This window comes from Myxine glutinosa, chromosome 9 (assembly GCF_964187855.1).
Source record: "Myxine glutinosa chromosome 9, kmMyxGlut1.1, whole genome shotgun sequence".
Lineage (NCBI taxonomy): Eukaryota > Metazoa > Chordata > Myxini > Myxiniformes > Myxinidae > Myxine > Myxine glutinosa.
In genome coordinates, this window is record NC_136269.1 from 78,413,001 (window position 1) to 78,435,592 (window position 22,592).

The following is a 22,592-nucleotide window of genomic DNA, read 5'->3' on the forward strand; positions in this document are numbered from 1 at the left end:
TGGACTCATGATTTATTCACTCATTATACAGATATGTATCATTCAAAATTTCACCCTGATGACGAGGATTAGAAAATAATTTAGTGTACATGTATGGTGTTGTATGTATTATATTATAACTTGATTAAAATGCCTGGCTTTGTGTGAGCCTGGTTTCTGGTTATTTCACTTGGAGCTGCAAAGAGAAGTCATAAATACAGAAACTTTTTATTCATTATGATAAATGCCCAAGGCTATAGGTTAACCATTAAGCAAGAGCGGTGAAGGGAATGCCTCAGGCCCTGTGGCTCAATTTCACCAACCTATAATATACCTCATCTCACAATGAGGTGACCCATGTGGGAATTAACAGCGATAGTAGATCAAGCCCCGTGAACTATCTCCTGCACTATGGAAGGTTCAGGAATAGGGGGGTAGGGGAGTATGGGAGTATCTGAAAGGTAACTAATTAACTCTGCTACAGTGACAATGCCATTTTACCAATGTCATTATTCTTAATAAATGCAGGCCATTACAATACAGTGAGTTTCAAAAGTCTGGAATCATTGGAAATACTTATAATTCAATTACCTCCGCCAGCAAAGGTGGACAGAGGTTGTTTTCACTCTTGTTCGTCTGTCTGTCTTTCTGTCTGTGAGCAGGATATCTCAAAAATATATGGACGGAAACTTGATGGATAGGTTGGGTGTGTGACAACGATGAACAGATGTGATATTGGTGAAGATCCGGATCTGGATCCAGATAATTGAAAATTTTAAGTGATTCTTCACAATTGAGTGATAGGGCCAAAACGATATTTACATATATATATATATATATATATATATATATATATATATATATATATATATATATATATATATATATATACTAGCCGAAAGCACCCGGCGTTGCCCGGGTTCTTTTTGAATGAATTTACTACTATAATTCAGCTTTTACTCGCGGCGGTAGAAGATTGACTACTATAATTCAGCTCAGCTTTTAATTGTGAAATGGGCCCAGCCTGGCCGAAGCGGCCTCGACCGGCCTCACCACCTAGCCTATAACCTTCCCGGGCCCGTCCCGACATTTTTAGTGCTTTTTGAATGAATTACTACGATAATTCAGCTTTTACTCACGGCCGTAGAAGATTGACTACCATAATTCAGCTCAGCTTTTAATTGTGAAATGGGCCCAGCCTGGCCGAAACGGCCTCAACCGGCCTCACCACCTAGCCTATAACCTTCCCAGGGCCCGTCCCGACATTTTTTGTTTTAGAGGTTTCCTCCTATCTTTCACCGTTCAGGAGATTAGCGCGTGCAGACAAACAAACAAACAAACAAACAAACAAACAAACAAAAACTTTCTTTTATATATACAGAAGATATATACAGTGCATTCAGAAAGTATTCAGACCCCTTCACGTTTTTCACATTTTGTTATGTTGCAGCCTCATGCTGAAATCGTTCAAATTCATTTTTTCCCTCATCAATCTGAACTCAATACCCCATAATGACAAAGAGAAAACAGGATTTTAGAAAGTTTTGCAAATTTATTAAAAAGAAAAAACTGAAATATCACATTGACATAAGTATTCATACCCTTTGCTATGACACTTGAAATTTAGCTCAGGTGCCTCCCATTTCTCTTGATCATCTTTGAGATGTTTCTTCACCTTGATTGGAGTCCACCTGTGGTAAATTCAATTGATTGGACATGATTTGGAGAGGCACACACCTGTCTATATAAGGTCTCACAGCTGACAATGCATATCAGAGCAAAAACAAAGCCATGAGGTCGAAGGAACTGCCTGCTGTGCTCAGAGACAGGATTGTGTCGAGGCACAGATCTGGGGAAGCCTACAAAAAAAATCTCTGCTGCATTGAAGGTTCCCAAGAGCACAGTGGCCTCCATAATTCTTAAATGGAAGAAGTTTGGAACAATCAAGACTGTTCCTAGAGCTGGCCGCCCGGCCAAACTGAGCAATCGGGGGAGAAGGGCCTTGGTAATAGAGGTGACCAAGAACCTGATGGTCACTCTGGCTGAGCCCCAGATATCCTGTGTGGAGATGGGAGAGACTGAAATATCACATTGACATGAGTATTCAGACCCTTAACTCAGTACTTAGTTGAAGCACCTTTGGCAGCGATTACAGCCTCGAGTCTTCTTGGGTATGACGCGACAAGCTTTGCACACCTGGATTTGGGGATATTCTGCCATTCTTCTCTGCAGATCCTCTCAAGCTCTGTCAGATTGGATGGGGACCGTCGGTGGACAGCCATTTTCAGGTCTCTCCAGAGATGTTCGATTGGGTTCAAGTCAGGGCTCTGGCTGGGCCACTCAAGGACCTTCACAGAGTTGTCCCGAAGTCACTCCTGCGTTGTCTTGGCTGTGTGCTTAGGGTCATTGTCCTGTTGGAAGGTGAACCTTTGGCCCAGTCCGAGGTCCTGAGCACTCTGTTTCAGGTTTTCATTAAGGATATCTCTGTACGTTGCTCCGTTCATTGTTCCCTCAACCCTAACCAGTCCCCCAGTCCCTGCTGCTGAAAAACACCCCCACAGCATGATGCTGCCACCACCATGCTTCACTGTTGGGATGGTATTGGGCAGGTGATGAGCGGTGCCTGGTTTCCTCCAGACATGACGCTTAGAATTGAGGCCAAACAGTTCAATCTTGGTTTCATCAGACCACAGAATCTTGTTTCTCACAGTCTGAGAGTCCTTTAGGTGCTTTTTTGCAAACTCCAAGCGGGCTTTCATGTGTCTTTCACTGAGGAGAGGCTTCCGTCTGACCACTCTGCCATAAAGCCCAGATCGATGGAGTGTTGCAGTGATGGTTGTCCTTCTGGAAGTTTCTCCCATCTCCACACAGGATCTCTGGAGCTCAGCCAGATTGACCATCGCGTTCTTTGTCACCTCTCTTACCAAGGCCCTTCTCTCCCGATTGCTTAGTTGATGGGTGGCCAGCTCTTGGAAGAGTCCTGGTTGATCCAAACTTCTTCCATTTAAGAATTATGGAGGCCATTGTGCTCTTGGGAACCTTAAATGCAGCAGAAAATTTTTGTAGGCTTCCCCAGGTCTGTGCCTCGACACAATCCTGTCTCTGAGCTCTGCAGGCAGTTCCTTCGACCTCATGGCTAGGTTTTTGCTCTGATATGCATTGTCAGCTGAGAGACCTTATATAGACAGGTGTGTGCCTTTCCAAATCATGTGCAATCAATTGAATTTGCCACAGGTGGACCCCAATCAAGGTGTAGAAACATCTCAAAGATGATCAAGCGAAATGGGAGGCACGTGATCTAAATTTCAAGTGTCATAGCAAAGGGTCTGAATACTTAGGTCAATGTGATATTTCAGTTTTTTATTTTTAATAAATTTGCAAAACTTTCCAAAATCCTGTTTTCTCTTTGTCATTATGGGGTATTGAGTGTAGATTGATGAGGGAAAAAATGAATTTAAACGATTTCAGCATAAGGCTGTAACATAACAAAATGTGAAAAAAGTGAAGGGGTCTGAATACTTTCTGAATGCACTGTATGTATATAAAACCACGTCTAGAGCCCATTTTTCACAGTAGAGCAGGGGTTGGCCTTTTTCGGGCACTCTGGTCCCCTTTTTGAAGCAATGTTTTAAGGCCAAACTTCGTTCCAGGTGAGCTAAAGATCGGGATCTCAGGAGGTCTACGGGGTGGGGGGAGGAGGGGGTTGTCCCCCCCCCCCCCAAAATAGGTATTTGCTTTGTTCTCAGAAACGACAGAAACAATTCCCATGAAACTTGACTACAACCTTCATCACCCATGATGTACCAAGTTAGTTCACAGCATTAAGAGGAGTGTAAAGTGTAAAGTCTTATGATTATGGTGGTATGATTCTACATGCTGTTTAAAATACACGAAATGGCCAAAAGTATGCGGACGTGCGAACATCACACCCGTATGTGCTCGTTGAACATCTCATTCCAAAATCATGGGCATTAATATGGAGTTGGTCCCCCCCTCCCCCCTCCCTTTGCTGCTATAATAGCCTCCACTCTTCCGGGAAGGCTTTCCACTAGATGTTGGAACATTTCTACACAGGGATTTGCTTCCATTCAGGCACAAGAGCATTTGTGAGGTCGGGCACTGATGTTGGGCGATTAGGCCTGGCTCGCAGTCGGCATTCCAATTCAACCCAAAGGTGTTTGATGGGGTTGAGGTCAGGGCTCTGTGCAAGCCAGTCAAGTTCTTCCACACCGATCTCGACAAACCATTTCTGTATGGACTTCACTTTGTGCACGGGGGCATTGTCATGCAGAAACAGGAAAGGGCCTTCCCCAAATTGTTGCCACAAAGTTGGAAGCACACAATCATCTCGAATGTCATTGTATGCTGTAGCGTTATCATTTCCCTAAGGGGCTGAGCCCGAACCATGAAAAAGAGCCCCAGACCATTATTCCTCCTCCACCAAACTTTACAGTTGGTACTATGCATTCGGGCAGGTAGCATTCTCCTCGCGTCCACCAAACACAGATTCGTCCTTCAGACTACCAGATGGTGAAGCGTGATTCATCACTCCAGAGAAAATGTTTCCACTGCTCCATAGTCCAATGGCGGCGAGCTTTACACCAGTCCAGCGGATGCTTGGCATTGCGCATGGTGATCTTAGGCTTGTGTGTGGCTGTTCGGCCATGGAAAGCCATTTCATGAAGCTCCCGATGAACAGTTTTTGTGCTGACGTTGCTTCTATAGGCAGTTTGGAACTCAATAGTGAGTGTTGCAACCGACGACAGAAGATTTTTACGTGCTACGCGCTTCAGCACTCGGCGATCCCATTTTGTGAGTTTGTGTGGCCTGCCACTTCGCGGCTGAGCTGATGTTGCTCCTAGACGTTTCCACTTCACAATAACAGCACATACAGTTGACCGGGGCAGCTCTAGCAGGGAAGAAATTTGATGAACTGACTTGTTGGAAAGATGGCATCCTATGACGGTGCCACATTGAAAGTCACTGAGCTCTTCAGTATGGTCCATTCTACTGCCAATGTTTGTCTATGGACATTTCATGGCTGTGTGCTTGCTTATATACACAAAGAATTAAGTTAAGCACCCCTACACAACGAATTAAGGTAAGCACCCCCTAATATATATTCTTTGTGTATATGTATACATTGGCATATATTCTAAGGTATGTGAGATCAAATAATGATTGGTATGACATTAGCAATTATCCATTGATGAAATTGAGTGATCAAAGTGAAAAAAAGTGATTGGTTGAGTCAGTGATCCGATCACGTGGGTCCTACACACGTTATTGACGCAAAGATCGCTAGAGGTCTTCTCAGAACAATGACTGTACGTTAGAAAACATAAACGTCATCCACACTGTCCGTGATGGACCTATAGCTCCATACTTAAATTGAGGTGAAAATATGCCTAAAATTCCCAAAAAATTTCACCTTAAATTATTCAGAATAAAATATTGAAAACGGCATGATTGTTATGTTTTTATGTGACCATAATATCACTTCTCCAGAAAATATAGCAATATCATGGGTATATTACACTGTTTTGACGACAACAAACTTGTAATGTGCGAGGTTGTAAAAAAACGGGGGGGGGGGGGGGTGCTTCACTTAATTCTTTGTGTATATATACCTGTCAGCAATGGGTGTGGCTGAAACAGCCGAATCCACTAAATAGAAGGGGGGTCCGCATACTTTTGGCCATGTAGTGTACCTTTATTCGGTGTTTTATACTGCTTTATTCTACCAGGTGAGTGCCCAGGGGTATTGGCCCTCTTTTTACGGCATAGCCCATCGGGCAGAGCCGTCTAGAACACTGTTTGTCCGTCTGTATGTATGTATGTGTGTATGTCCCCTCAAACTATACGTATACCACAATCAGAGCTGAGAATCTGGTCACATAACAGGGTGATGTGATTACGTCTGATGTGACGTCTGATGTGATTACGGTGGTGCGGTGGCTGACTCTCCACACTCCGCCATTTTGATTTATATGCCATCCATGCCAAACATATCGTCGAACCTGTCATATATCACAATCGCCATGCTCTACCTTCACATTTTTTATTCAATGTGAAACACAAACAAACCATTTGTTAAAATGACCATGAAATATCGAAAGCATCGGCGTTACGACTCTTCCAACAATATGGTACCAGAGGCCTTAAGTGTTATGACTCATCTTCGGACCACTTCCGATAATTTAAGCCTGGGTTTCTTAAAACAGTAGTGTATCATTTCAGTCGTGTCGTTTTCATAATAATAATAATAATAATAATAATAATAATATAGTAAATATAACCATCATACTTTAATCCCAATGTCGTGAATAGAAGGTTTGTGGATTGAAGCGATGTATGGTTCATGATCAGTGATGAGCGGTGTTCGGCATGAATATTAATAACCGAGGAAGTAAGGAATTCACCTCGGTTTTTTAAATAGTAATATAATTTTCGAAATAATGATTACGTAACGTTAATATTATAGTAAATCTAATCAAAACACTAATCCCTTTGTAGTGACTGCAAACTCACTGGAAGTTAAAATATATCAGTTTTGTGTCCGTTACGTCATTACGTCTGTGATGTCATTACGATGGCTGACTGCACCGACTGACATTTTAATTTACTAGCACACCCGCTCACTATGGGAGTGGCAGGAAGGGCCATTCATCTTTGGTGTATCTAGATTACAGTCTCTCTATGCTACCCGCACTATGATCGGGTCTCAAGAACATTGGGTGTGTGTTCATTTACCAAGGTTCTTGTGGAGAGATCGCCAAGTGGTTTAAGCATTCGAGCAAGCACTCAATACAAAACCCTTAAGGAACGGCTGGCTTGGCAAGCGCTAGCTAGCTGCTTGGTAAATGAGCACACCTCCAACCCTTGTGGGGTATAATCGAGATTACAGTAGATCTTCGCTCAGTTTTGTAAGTAAAACTTACCTCATGGATGTCGAGATTCCTCCAAATTTATTTGTTTAATGTTATAAACAGCATTAGCGACTGTTTGTAAAGCTAATAATATGTGTTTGTGGTTTATAATATTTTACAAGCCTGGCTACGCCACTGTTAGACATTTGGTCTTGTTTTCAATACATGTTGGTACATCAAGAAAAACAATGCAATGTTGTCCATTGATGTCTGCGATAGAAATAATGTCTTAATTAAATTGTAACCTTTGAATGATAAAAGACATAGTGTTTATATTAATGGCTCTCAAGTGAATGCTTTCCAAGCGATGGCAATACGATATGGCACGTGGCATCCTTTTGTGTTGCAATGGGAAATTAATCATGCTGTTTAGTTATGCAGGCTTTGCAACTGTAAATGCTACTTACCAAAGATGGTGTTACTAAAATGTTGTATTTGGCTTCATGGTGGTAAGAGTAAATATTTTAAAATTGGAATTACAGACTTGGCATTTAATATGGAATATATTTTTTTCCTTGACTTGGGCTTACTTTCTTAACTCAGTATATCTGTTGGAACCCATCTGTGGATCGGTCCTATCGGCCGATGGTTCTGACCCGTTTGGCGACCCATCTGTGGATGCACGAGAAATGACAATGCAGACCCATCGGCCGATGGGTCTGCATTGTCATTTCTCGTGCATCCACAGATGGGTCGCCAAACGGGTCAGACCCATCGGCCGATGGGACCGATCCACAGATGGGTTCCAACATATCAATCTGGTAAGTTTCTTTTACACTTTGGTGATTTATTTGTTAAAAGAACCATGTCACTGATTGTCTTTCACAGCAAGAAGTCAATAACAGGATAATATCACAGGTGGCATGACAAAATGTAAGGACAGGTACATTTGACGATTGGCTTCACAATCGGGTATATAAGGGTTGTTGCGTTCTGTATTAGTGGAAAACAACTGCTGCACGTCTCCAAAAGTTATTGCCGCTTCCTCTGGAGATGGTCCGTCAACTCGACAATGCTGTTTGTCATGGAGTGGTGGCTTTACGAAATTACGGCATGAAACAGCGTGCTATTGCTCGGCAGTATGGCATCACTCAAGGTCAGGTGTCAAAGATCCTCAAACGAAATGCTCAGAGGGGTGTCCCGACTCCAATACCGAGGCCAGGACGTCCCCGCAGAACCACAAGGAGGGATGATCGCCAGCTGCACCGGTTAGTCGGCAATGGCCATACCAAGTCAGCTAATCGGCTTAGGGCTGAGTGGCAGCAACTGACAAATGTGCCTGTATCCAGAAGGCTAGTCAACCAACGACTGGTTCAAGCAGGCTATCGTGCCAGGCGTCCCCTGAGAAAGCCACGCCTGACCAGACAACACTGCCAGCGCCGATTGCAGTGGGCCAGAGAGCACCGTCAATGGCAGCCAGGACACTGGAATCACGTGATCTTCAGTGACGAGTCTAGATTTCTGGTCTATCGTCAAGTTGGCCGCGTCCGAGTGCGCAGACAAGTGCATGAAGCCTACAACAAAGATTGTATAGTGCCAAGAGTCCAAGCTGGAGGTGGTGGGGTGACCGTTTGGGCTGCTTCTCATGCAGGGGGCAAAACTGACCTGGTTGTTCTGAATGTAATCCTGAACCAGTTCAAGTACAGGGCCATTCTGGAAGAAACATTGCTTCCATTTGCTCGTGCAGCCTTTCGCGGAAACTTTGTCTTCCAAGATGACAATGCACGGCCTCATCGTGCTCGCATGATCCAACACTTTCTTGCTGACCGTGGTGTAGAGCATATGGAGTGGCCTGCCATGTCCCCGGATATGAATCCGATAGAGAACTTGTGGGCGGAATTAACGCGTCAAATCGACCACTTGGACCAGCAGCCGACCTCTGTGCGTGAATTGCAGCAGGCTATTGTCACTGCATGGCAAGCGATTCCTGTCCAAACCTTGGCAAATCTCGTGAACAGCATGCCTCAACATGTACGTGCTCTCCTGAATGCTCGTGGGGGTTACACGAAGTACTGAACTGTAATTTTACTGTCTGTAATCCCAGTCGTAATTTAACTTTTGTTTTTGTTAAAAAAAAATTTGGCTAATGTGCAAAATAAAGAGATACTTCTGGAAAACGTACAGAAGTTTAACACAGTACTGTCCGTGAATTGAGTTCGATATCAGTTTACATCACTTTCAAGGATCAATTTATTTGTTTCGAAATGTCAAATGTGGTTTTTGTTTCTTTTAAAGGTCACATTAACAAAATCTAGAATAATTTCAACATAATTCCAATGAACTTTTGGTTCTAAGACATCTTGAAAAGTAAGTTCACCCCCACAAAACAAATATTCCATATTAAATGCCAAGTCTGTAGATATAGGTCCCTAGATGCATTGGAGATAGAGGTGTACACAGATATTGGCAGGACTTGTAGGTAGCTTGTGTGTGGATGAGTGTTGGCGTAGTGCAGGCATGATGGGCCGAATGGCCACCATTTGTGCTAATGTTCCTTTTTGTTGTTTGTTGCTGTTTTTCCAAAACAGCTGATGCAACACCAATACACCCATCTGGTTTGGACCGGTTCAAGTCATACCAAAGACTTTAAAAATGGTACGTGCTGCTTCCTTGCTTGAAAAGGATAGAGCACAGACAATCCTCACCGGTTGGCATCCATGGGGAGGAGGAAATTGCTCTTGAGGAAGCGCCCCGCTGAGTAAGGTGCAAAAAGTGGCGCCATTGTTATGACGTCACTGGTACCCTGAGTATCCCAGGAAGTGACGGAAGTGACGGCACTTCCCCCAAGCTCAATGGTTGTGTTAAGTGTTTGTCTCGTCAATATGTCCGTGTGTGTGTGTGTGTGTGTGTGTGTGTGTGTATGTATGTGTGTGTGTGTGTGTGTGTGTGTGTATGTGTGTGTGTGTCATAGTGGAGGAAGATTAGCTAGAAATTGGCATGATGTGGGAAAATTTGGGGACAGAGATGAAAATTGGCTGAAATGACCTAAATACCATATAAAAGCTTTGCAGAAAATTCCTCATAATTCCTGGGGGTGGAAGGTACCTAATTTGCATATTCCCAAGATGGCCGATACCGGTGAAGGTAAAATTTATAATTTTTGAACCGAAGAGGATAGAAGCATATTTAACATGTCTATTTCCACTAATTTTAGGGTGGAGAACTTATTTCTGAGGTTTTTGGGTGGCTAGAGGGGCATTTAGAGGTCATTTTGGGTGGTAATGCGGTCATTTAGAGGTAAAAATATGCAAGTTATGGTAAAAAGTGGGTTACGGAGATAGGGGTCAGTAGGTCGTAGCCGAGGAGATAGGGGTCAGTGATGCGATGTTGGACCCTGTAATAATACAACTCACCAACACCATGAGTCAGCTGTACCAAACAGCCAGTCTTCAGAGTAGAACCGCCAAATTGTGGATACAGTATGTTGATCAGGTATCACTAATGAAGCAGTTTGTCCGTGCGGAGCGCAGTGGGTACTTCTCTCTTCACCTCCATACCATTGCTCGAATGCAACCATACTTGCATGCTGCGGGGCGTCTAGCATATGCGAAATCATCCCAGGTGTACCTGCAGGCAATGGAGGATTTGGAGGAGAAGATGCCATCTGAAGACTGGGAGAAGTTTGTTGGTGATGGGTAGTTCACTATTCGCCACACCAGCAAGTTTTGGTCTGGTGTCTGGTCAGACATGACCATCGAACAAGTATTGATGAGGGCGATGAAGACCACTGGAGGGCTCACACGTGGTCGGCGCATCACTGACAGTACTCTCGCACAGTGCGTGGGCGCTGTACCCCTTTGTATACCAATATGTGAGGCTCTGGAGGAGCTTTCAGGCATGCGCTGTGAGCCATCAGACCAACACTCACTACATAAGGAACATGCTGAGTTGGGGCAGGCTAGACAGACTCAAGATGATGCTGATCGAAAGAGGTTGGTTGGATGGCTCAAATCACACAATCCCTTTGAGTACAGAGACAAGTTGGTATCTATCTTCACTGGAGTTGAGGCGGATTCCAGTATAAACTGTGACAATGTTGTCACTATTGGCTCCGAACAGCACACGCAGATGATGGGGCAGAACTTTGCAGACTTGAAGCTACAGAAAAAGAAAAGAGTTCAGCCATTGTCAGCCATGCGCTCCACTGTCAAAGTGCGGAATGAGCCATTGGTTGTCAATGAGCAGCAGATGCTGAACAGGATCCTGGGTGTTTTACAATCAAGCAATGACTTGAGAGATTTTGTTCAGTATGAATTTGTGAACTTCGCCCCTGCTCTGTTCGATGCTGTGTCCATGCGTAAGACAGCAAAGGCTGCTCTGAATCGTATCCTTGACGTGAATTCACACCTAGTTGACTCAACAGTTATAGGCCCAGTTCCCATAGTTATATATGGGGGTCACTTTCTGCACGCCGTTGTATGGAATACACCCTGTACATATGCAGATGTGATACAAAGCTATGTGAGCTATGTGCAAAAGCATTACCCAAACCGCCTTGTCATCGTGGTCTTTGATGGGTATGGTGCTCAACTCAGTACCAAGGTTGGCGAGCAGTCCAGGAGAGCCAGCAAGGTTACATCTGCAGCCATTGCTGTATCACCACAGATCAACACATCCACAACACAAGCAGAGTTTCTGGGGAATGGAGCAAACAAGACATCGCTGATGAAGTTGGTCTCAACAGAGCTGAGGGCTGTTGGCATTCTTACCTGTCAAGCAGAAGTTGATGCTGATAACCTCATTGTCAGGACAGCTCTTGAGTACAGCAATGTCGATCTGGGGGTTCATGTTGTCTCCAAAGATGCAGATGTCATGATATCTCTGCTTCATCGTAAGCCATCCGGTGAGTCGATCATACTCATTAATCCTCAATCGGGTGGGGTGGAGCCTAAGTATGTAGATATTGACAAGCTCCAAGTTTCTCTGGGCCCTTTGAAGGAAGTGATTCTTTTCGCCCATGCCCACGCCCATGACTGACACGACATCAGCAGCATACCGCCGAGGTAAGGCTCAAGCATGTCAGCTGCTGAGAAACAGATCCACTCTGAGAGACGAGATGTCTATATTCTATAAGAAGGACGCGTCTCAGGAAGAAATCGGTGTTGCGGGTGAGCATTTCTTCCTTGGCTGGTATGGTGCCGAAAATTTGCCTCACTGAACAATGCTCGGTTCTTCAAGCTTAAGCAAATGATTGCAAAGCAGTCTGTGACAAATGTCATGAACCTCGCTGTCCTCCCTCCCACATCTGGTTCAGCCAAGCAGCATAGTCTGCAGGCATATCTACTGATTCAGCAGTGCCAGGGTGTTGAGCTTGATTGTACCCAGTGGGGCTGGGAGATGTGGGCAGATGTACTTTGTCCAGTGGGTTCAGCAAACCCATCTGCCCCTGAGAGACTCCTGGAACTCATATTCTGCAACTGTAAAATGGGATGCAAGACAGCCTCTTGCAAGTGCAGGAAGGCAGGTCGTGCATGCACACCAATGTGTGAAACATGTCTAGGAGAGAACTGTTATAATGCCCCAGTTGTTGAGGAGATTGATTAGATTACCTTAAATCCCTTCGTACTTGTACTTGCTTGCTTACTTACTTGCTTGTATTCCCTTGGACGCACTAAATAATTTAATTGTTTTGTATGTTTTGTATGCTAAAAAACCCCACGACAGCTTAACACAACCAATTTCCTGTTGTTTATATTAAAATCTGGTATGAATTCAGAAGTGTCATTTATTATTCGAAAACAATTGGTTCCACAATTATCATGTTTCACAATTACAGCTTTTTAGTGGTGGCAATCTTAAACATATGCAAATTTAGGTGCCTAATTTGCCTAATTTGACCCTCTCAATGACCCTGTAGCCACCAAATACCTCGGAAATGAGTTCTCCACCCTAAAATTAGTGGAACTAGACATGTTAAATATGCTTCTATCCTCTTCGGTTCAAAAGTTATAAATTTTACCTTCGCCGGTGTCGGTCATCTTGGAAATATGCAAATTAGGTACCTTCCACCCCCTGGAATTATGGGGAATTTTCTGCAAAGCTTTTATAGGGTATTTAGGTCATTTCAGCCAATTTTTTTTATCTCTGTCCCCAATTTTTCTCACCTAAAATTATTTTTCCTCCACTATCAGCTGTATTACGAGCACTAGCCCAAGTATTAAAAAACATACAGACAAGATCATTCCCAATAGCAAGGTGTACCTTACCAGTCGTAGTCCTGGCAAATTTCTCCCACTGCCACCAATGCCTTGAGGTACTCATTTGGCTGGTAGGGATGAATGTAGTGCAAAGAGCAGCTGTTTTGTGGGTCTCCATTGGACGCCGTGAAGTCGATGGCAACCTGTTAACATAAGGTTTATTCAAATGAGGTTCAAACGTCACTGGTTTGGAATCAACGCTTGCTTCGAACGAAAAGAAAATACTCCAACATCCATCAGCATTGTGTACACTATACTGTATATCACTATGCGTCACTGGCCAGTAAGGAAATATGCAGAGTTATTAATTCACGTTTGATTTCTTGTTGGGTTTTGGGCCTCCTTTCATGGCAACGATCTTGCACTACGTCTTCTGACCATTTCCTAAAGGAGCTGTTCACCGTCGTCCATGCAGTTCAACAAGAAAACAGTCACAGCCATTGCACATCCTTTCCATATATGCTGAAGGGTGATTTGCACAAATATTTCCATGCAAAAGTCAAGTGGTTCAAGAACTTAGTGAAGTTGATAAACGAAGCAGGGTGGAATTTTGGGAAACATTTCTTTGGATGAGCGAGGAGGATGGATGACAGGTTTACCGAGAGACTAATCATGTCGGGTGAAGCTCATTTGCAGCTCTCACGTTATGTGAACAAAGCAGATCGCCAGATTTTGGCAAAAATAAAATCCTGAATTGTTCCACCAATGACCTTTACACAGTGAAAGTGTCAAAGTGTGCTGTGGCATTTCTTGGGCCAGAGACATCGGGCTATTTTTTTCCCAGTGCCACTGGGGCAACTCTCACAGTGACATCTGAGTGATGTCAAGAAAGAATAAGCTTGCTCCAAAACTAACAGGCATGGGATTTGATGATCAAGCATAGTTTCAACAGGAGGGAGCAACTGCCCATACTGCTCATACATCAATGTCACTCCTGAAGGACCTGTTCTCACATCACCGCATTTCATGATTCGAAGATGTTGATTCGAAGATGTTCTATACATGCTATTGTTGTTTCGTATGCAGCCTATGGCTGCTGGTAGCATCATTTCTCTGGAAGCGCATTGGTGCCGCTGATGCAGTGCCCCAATTACCAATGAACTGGTACTCAATTTGCCGACCTCGGAAGAATGACAGGCTGAGTCAACCCTCTGGCGTTAATTCAACAATCGACCGGGATTCAAACTCAGGATCCCAACATCCCAAGCCAGCACCCTAACTGAAGCCAACAACAGACTCTGTTCTATACATGAAAATGGTAGACACTGAAAATACATTGTTTTCAAGACATAGTGTAGGTTGATGAAATAATCTCCTGAGACGGTAGTTTTGTATGATATGCTAATATTGACGTACATATGTAAGCCATCATTCTTTATCTGTGATCCAAGTTTGAACAAGTCCGGTAAATACATGTCTGAGAAATGGTTGAGCACGTGTTCAACATCAGGTTTTCTACAACTAAAATGGCCGCCAGTCGGCTAACTTTGATTGCATCGCGAAAAATGATGTAAATCATCATGTATTGCCTTTTGCAAAGCATGAACAAAATCAGTCCATACATGTCCGAGATATGGCTGTGGGAGGATGCACTGATGCACGAACGCACGGACGGACAGGACCCAATCCATAAGCCCCTTTTCGGACAAAGTCCAACAGGGGCTAATATTGTGTGTGCATACAATATGATGTCATGCAAAACAAAACAAACCATTCCAAAGCAAAACCAAAAGCAAAACCAAAGCCAAACATGTGTATAAACCATAATCGTGCAGGTGTACGTGCAAATCACGACCCATGCATGTGTGTATGTGTGTTTGTTTGCATGTGCATGCTTGTGGCACTACCAGTGGTCCTCATCACTCTAAACGTACACCCCCTCACTCGGGTCTGCCAAATATTTGGCCCCCCCTTCCATTTGGGTCCACAAAATCTCAGGCTCCCTTTCCACTCAGGTCTGCCAAATCTCAGGCCCCCCTCCCACTCAGGTCCACCAAATATCAGCCCCCCCTTCCACTCAGGTCTGCCAAATCTCAGGCCCCCCTTCCACTCAGGTCCACCAAATCTCAGGCCCCCCTTCCACTCAGGTCCACCAAATCTCAGGCCCCCCTTCCACTCAGGTCCACCAAATCTCAGGCCCCCCTTCCACTCAGGTCCACCAAATCTCAGGCCCCCTCCCCATACGCAGGTGAATGTCCTCCTCAATGGGCCGGAGTCAGAAAAACCCATCAAGCCATGGACGCATCCCTCTCCCCCCACTTATCCACAAACTGTTGTATTTGGCATGTTAGTGGAACTCACAGAGCTCGGTTCCCTGCAGGCATAACATGGCACAGAGGGAGTCACCCAATCCCGGGGCCTTGCTACTAGCATGACGAGGTCGAAGAAATAACACAGCAAGCCGCCAGGCCAAGCTGAGTCCCAGATGATCAAAACGACCTCGGGCACCACGAGCACGGCCCACCACCCCATTAAAGCCGCCATGCACTCCGATGCTGCTGCACAAGGCACAAATCTTCAATCCCACCTCACCCTCTCACCTCCCCCAACAAACTGATCCATACAGGAGGAGGTCCAGTCAAAACCCAGGCCTACCCACCCGGCAGCATGGGACCCACAAGTCCCACCAAGCTCTAGACCCATGCCACCCAAACGCATGTTGAACAGCACAAAACCGACCACCATCCTGGCCAATTAAAGCTGCCGTTCCCAGGTCAGTATTTCCTGTCTTCGAAACTGATTTATTCGACACTGCTCCTGGTCCTCTACATCTCAGGCGAGAGGGAGGCGTCATGACCACCAGCATGACCATGACCGTCACCACCTGCCACCTCCCTCACCGCCACCTTTTTCCGTGTGTGTGTGCATATACACCTGTATTTATTCACTTTTTAAATGTCAAAATTAATCAGGGATTGAGATATTATTTTTTGTTTTACAGTGATCATATGGTCATGGAGGATCTTTTAAAGAAATAATACAGATCTTGCACAATTAATCAAACTAAACACTCTTTCGATATAATTTTTAAAATCAGCTGGTATATCAGACCTGAGGACAGACGGCTCTGCACGAAACACACCAGTATTTTAAAATCCCTGACTAGTCACCAATCATTCCAATCCAGCTATCATCCTCCTGACGCTATCATTGGTGTGGCCAATGTTTTGGCCTTTCTATGAGCTCTGCACGCTGTAGCTCCAAAGAGATTGATATATTGACCTTCAGAGTTGCAGGAAGACAGGGACAGCAGGAGCTCAGTTTACAAGAGGACACAAAGCTTAACGAGACAGGTTTGCATCAAGCACTGTGAACCATGAACTTTATCTCTCCACTCCCCCCCCCCCCCCTCCCTGTTTCATTTGTTGACAGCCTTCACTATGAACCAGCTGCCTCGCTGCCTGGGTGAATAAAAACAGCAGAACAATCCCTCTCCACACCCCATCACTAATTACCACTTTTAGCGACTGACATTTCAAGCAGATGCTTTACAGCTTGGCCTTTATGCAAGGCAAGAGATAGTGAGGTTATAATAGATTCTTTATACTTCTGAAACTTTATATTTTAGTTATCTTTAACTTAAGGCAATTAGTGTACACAGGATATATTAGTGTCCTTAAAATGTTAATGCAGACATTCAAAAATTCAAATCTAAATGTGCTTGAGATTGCACAAAATGGTGATGTTTACTTATTTATTTGTGAATCAATGAGTAGTAGTTTCATTTTTTTTTTTATTGCTTTAGTGTTTTCCTGAATCGCCATACAAAGCGTAGCTACTTTTGCTAAGTATTCCAATAAAATAACAACTTGAATACATTATACAGAGAGCGGCAGGTATTTTGTATCTAGTAAAACACAATCATCAAATGGGGTTGGTTTGCAAACACATTGTACACATCAATTACAATACACGTAAACACAACAATATGGTGATTCGTCTACCTGTCTGACCCTAATTGGAACAAATATAGTGATGTGCAGTATAGAGCACGAGGGACTGCTGAAAGAGTCAACACTCAAAGTCTTCTATTGCATTACGGCAGAAGTGTACAGTCAGGGATGGTGCTGAAAGGGACAGCGCAAAGCGACAAATCAAAGGAATACTGAAAATGTGTGAAATGAAAAAGATTCACTTCCCAAAGAAAAATTATGGAGATGAATATTAAGGAGGTTTTCATGAAAGTACAAAGCAGAACATCACGCATAAAGCTGAAAGCATGTGGACATAAACTGCACTGAGCCAATATGGACCAAAGGCACAGACATTATGTCAGGCCGGCCATACAGCGGAAGTGTTAGATGGACAGCAGGTAGCATTTTGTTTTGTAGTTCATTGTCCCCACGCACGTGAAGCAAAAAGTGGGGTTAATAAATTGGTTCATGTTTGTCCATATGTGTGTCTATAAATGTGAGTTTATGATCGAGAAACAACTTATTTCAATTTAATGTAATATTTTGAACATAAATTGAAACAGGAATTAGAAATCAAACCTACCATTGAACAGTACCCGATCACTGAATTTGTCCCAATCGCACATGCGCAGAGTAGTGAGAATTTTTTTTACTCTGTCTGCCTGGCAGTCAAATAAAATTGAAAATCAAAAAAAAAATTGTTGAAAAAAATATTCAAATAAACGAAAAACAAAGAACAACGAAAAAATTGGAAAAAATTGAAAAAAAAAAAAAAAAAAAAAACTGGAAACTTGCTGTGTTTAAGGACAGTTATTAAGGACACAAACAACAGGCACAAAAAAGTAATATAACATGTTAGATAGGATGGTGTAATAGACACTGCGTCATCGGCAGTAAAACTGGTAAATTCCAGAATTAATTTATTTATACGATTTTTACAATCCTTATTTTATTTAAATTTAATTACATACTTAAAACTGTAGTACACACTTCGCCCTCTTATGGCTTCCAAAAACCTCCAATTTTGCCGTACTTAGACAAGTTAAATAAGCATTCTGAGTATTGCGCTGCAATACATGTCCCCTACCGGCATTGGGTAGCACTGTCATAGAAGACAGTATTATGACTTACCGCACTCCAAATTATAGTCCGGAAAACTGTTGGGGAAATTCCCAAAGTTCAAAGTGCCATAACTTTGTCAAAAATGATCGAAACGTCGTGAAGTTCGAACTTGATCTGTAACTTATCATGACGAAACCATGTACCAAGTTTGAAATCATTAGCATTAAGCGTTTAGAAAAAAAAGTCAGGAAAACTGTTCTTTGTGTGACGGACTGACGGACGGACAGACTGACAGACGGAGGGACGGAGTGCAAACCTATAGTCCCCTCTGGTGTACACCGGTAGGGGACTAATAAGGTGGTGTATCGGACTGCTTCAATAACACTAATTTTCCGGATTTAAAAAAAACGATCTTTAAAATCATTATTTATTTCAATTGAAGTATATACTTCAACACCTGATACATAAAAAATAATTGGCTCATACACCCATGATAATTAGTGTGAATGCAGAAAACAAAAACAAAAAAACTTACAGAGATCATTTGATCACTTACCTGGAATAAACAACATTTACGATCGACAATTCCAATAGGAGTAAAACGGTTGTTCCAACAACTATGAAAGAATGGCCGGCCTGTGCTGAAATACTCACAATGTATATTAGTCCTTCAGTCCTTGGATTCCATTGAATGTCACACTCTTTTCCTCCTTCCCTCCCATCACCCCTAGCAGTTGGTAATTTCCCTAATTTCATTTGAATGTTTTTGTTAAGAAAAAATACAATTTTACTACTCTTTGTACAAAGCGCCATGTTATTCGGAAGTGCCAGCATACTCGGTGTAATCATCACCGAAGAGTACATTATAATGAACAGACACCTGATGTGTATAGGGACCTTAAAGAGACCTTAATGAGGTGGCTTATTGAGTAATTGTTCATGCAAAGCAGTGAAATAATATTTGCTACCTACTACTGATACTATACTACTATTACTACCCCAATTAAGTCCACCATTGTGGGGTTGGCCAGGGAATGTTTTTGCTCCAATCTTCCATGAACCAGCTGACCAGGCAGGCTGGTCGAGTCAAGGTAGCAGGAATTGGAATTTTGGCTTGAGTGTTGGTGATAAGTCACCTGCCCTTCATGAAAGACACCGAGATAACTTACATTCACAAACTAATGCTAACAGGTGGGACAACCTGATCCATGTCTATCTGAGGGATGGCACAGTTATTGGTACAAAGCTCTGCCTGTGATGCGCCAATCTGACAGTTTATACTCAAGTCAGGAATTAAACCCACACGAAACAGCTCAAAGGTAAGTTTGCTACCTCTACACCATCTTGTCGGACATATGTGTGTATGTATGTATGTATGTATGTATGTATGTATGTATGTATGTATGTATGTATGTGTGTATGTATGTATGTATGTATGTATGTATGTATATGCATATGTATGTGTATGTGTATGTGTGTATGTATGTATATGTATGTATATGTATGTGTGTATGTGTATATATGTATGTATGTATGTATATGTATATATATGTATGTGTGTGTGTATGTGTATGTATGTATGTATGTATATGTATATGTATGTGTGTGTGTGTGTATGTATATGCATATGTATGTATATGTATGTATGTATATGGATATGTATGTATATATGTATATTGTATATGCGTGTATATATATATATATATATATATATATATATATATATATATATATATATATATATATATATATATATATATATATATATATATATATATATATATATATATGTATGTTCAATTATCATATGTACTGTGTAGTGATTGATATAAAATAGGTCAGCTGTTCTGTCCTTGCAATGAGCTCACTTCTTCTGTAGGGAACAAGTAGAAGTAAATAAGAAGCATCTTCCCTATTCTTAAGGAAAGACTGGTAAATAATGAGGCAATAAAATTGTGGAATACAACAAGGAATAGATAATGCAAAAGTTCATTCCAAGCCCGGAGGAGTTGAAAAGAGAAAAGTGCAGTGATGGAAAAGGGTGAAGTACGATCAGCTTACCGCAAACTGTATCTGACATCCACCCATGATGTATTCGAGGAAGGAGTAGATTTTGATGATCTGAGAAAAAAATAATAAATAGATTGGATGAAAAAAATCTTGGTGGCAGTTTTACTAGATTGCTCATCTGATGCAAGCTTAATCGAAGTCCTGAACCGCAAGCTCACTTGACACACAAGGAAATATTGTGTTTTTCCAATGAAATTGCAATTCTTTCTGTGAAATTATGTGGACAGATGGATACCTTAAATTTACGTCTTATTTTACAGTCCCCCGCATCGTAGTCAAGAGGATCATTTGGAAATGGACTGCAGGGCACGGAATACATATTTGGGATATATTTTTTGTATCAAAGCAGCCAGGACCAGGACAAGTATACGAGCAATTTTCTTTTTTTGCTTCACGAATTAACCTTGTTCTTACAATTGACTCATTGTGTAAACAATTTGGGGTTTGAGCCACCGACCTCCCAGACACAAAGCGGACGTTTTAACCATTACACGACACACAAGCATCAATATGTGACTAAACATGCATTTTCCATGTTACACAAAATATAATTTAGTCCTTATTATTTTCTTTTTCTTTGCAAGCTTAAAGATACTCGGACCACCATTTTCTCTGTCAAAATGACCCGTTAACTCACAATAATGAAATACTTGGTGCTGTGAAAGTGCAGGATATAGAGGAGCTTTGAATATGGAATTTGAATTGGTTTCATGCAGCATATGATGCACTGCTCAAACTACCTCCAAATGACAAGGAAGACAGCCACTTGACAAGGGACAATTGTGGTTTGACGCAGTGCGGATAAAGAGAGGAATATTTATATTTTGGAATGCAGTGATTTCATGCAACCGGAATCTGCATTATTACTCATGGCAAAAATGGTTCAATTGCATATGCACTACTCATATAATTAAAGCAATTTTGTTCAATTCTCTTATGGGGCCATTTACATATTACTTGGACCGAGGGTGGCAGTTATAATGAAAGGAAGGAAATGAAAGAGAATAGGAAAGAGCAAGAAGGGGAGGCGAATGTTTCAGTAGGGAAAAAGTAAAAGAGGACCCTTAAAGCATCGTGCCCCAACCTTTGTATCAAATCCAGTGCAGCACTGAGAGAAATGGTATTTGGGGATTTGAAAAGTGATGTTAAACTCTCATTAATTTGTTTAGACCCTTCTTAGGGAGAATTAGAGGGCTGGCAAGAAAGCTTAGAGGTACGCACAATTACCTTTACCTGTTTCGCCTGAGCTCGAATCTCGATAAACCGATATCCTGGTGTTTCACATGTACGATGATGCATCATTGGGCGTGCCATGGGAGGATGCTAAGCTAGCACTGGAGGTGGGCGTTAAAGGTCCCATCGCTCCCCGGGCGGTGGGAATGATTAGGAAGAAGGTAGGAAAAATTGGGAGCATAAAATAAGGACCAGTATCAGTAGTAGTAGTTCTAAGGAAGAATCTCGTAGTTACGGGATTAAGCGACGTATTGCAGGACAACTCAGCAGGAGTTTCAAGGTCTTTTATATTGTTTATTATTTTGTATTGTCCAGCTGATTTTAATCGAACTGAACTGGCCTTGTGATGCAGTTTCAACAGAGAGCGCTGTATCATGGAACACACTGTCCTTCAGAAATGTGTTTGGCCTCCTCATTTATCTCAAATGAGTATTTCTTGATGATCTTATTCATCTTTGTAAGAAAGAGGCCTTTTGGTCAATATACTGCCCAACATTTGAATGATTTGAGGGCAAGTTTGACTGCCTTGGCTCAATAAGACTATAAATGCGGTGGAGGCCACAATGATTGATGAGCTCTGATGGTCGATCAGCCAAGAGGTGGTTATGTGACGCTGTAAAACAGCGATAAGACTGGTTCAAATCATCTGTATTAATGGCATACGGTGTGACGTGCGGTTCTTACCTTACATGAACTCAGAACGACGACACCGGAGTTCTTATATCGTCGCTTCTTTGCCTTGTATTTTGGATTAATGCAATCCCATTGTACCTGAAATTACAACTGTTATTATCATGAGGAATTAATTTTAAACAAACTTACTGGAATGTGGGTGCACATACAGTCACGTGAAAAAGTAAGTATAACCCCATGTAAAGTTTTGACTTTTTCAACATATACACAAAGAATTAAGTTAAGCACCCCTACACAACGAATTAAGGTAAGCACCCCCTAATATATATTCTTTGTGTATATGTATACATTGGCATATATTCTAAGGTATGTGAGATCAAATAATGATTGGTATGACATTAGCAATTATCCATTGATGAAATTGAGTGATCAAAGTGAAAAAAAGTGATTGGTTGAGTCAGTGATCCGATCACGTGGGTCCTACACACGTTATTGATGCAAAGATCGCTAGAGGTCTTCTCAGAACAATGACTGTACGTTAGAAAACATAAACGTCATCCACACTGTCCATGATG

The 22,592-nt window shown here is 42.4% G+C and overlaps 1 protein-coding gene across 1 annotated transcript in view; it reads right to left on the bottom strand.

Annotated features, from left to right (window-relative positions):
* Positions 1 to 22,592, bottom strand: part of LOC137435747 (copine-4-like) — a 354,102-nt gene that overhangs the window by 136,436 nt on the left and 195,074 nt on the right. Inside the window, exons 10-12 of the mRNA XM_078785105.1 lie at positions 22,069 to 22,155; positions 20,143 to 20,202; positions 13,115 to 13,248 (exon numbers count right to left, since the gene is read on the bottom strand). Coding sequence (XP_078641231.1) covers positions 13,115 to 13,248; positions 20,143 to 20,202; positions 22,069 to 22,155 — 281 coding nt within the window. The remainder of the gene's footprint in view (positions 1 to 13,114; positions 13,249 to 20,142; positions 20,203 to 22,068; positions 22,156 to 22,592) is intronic.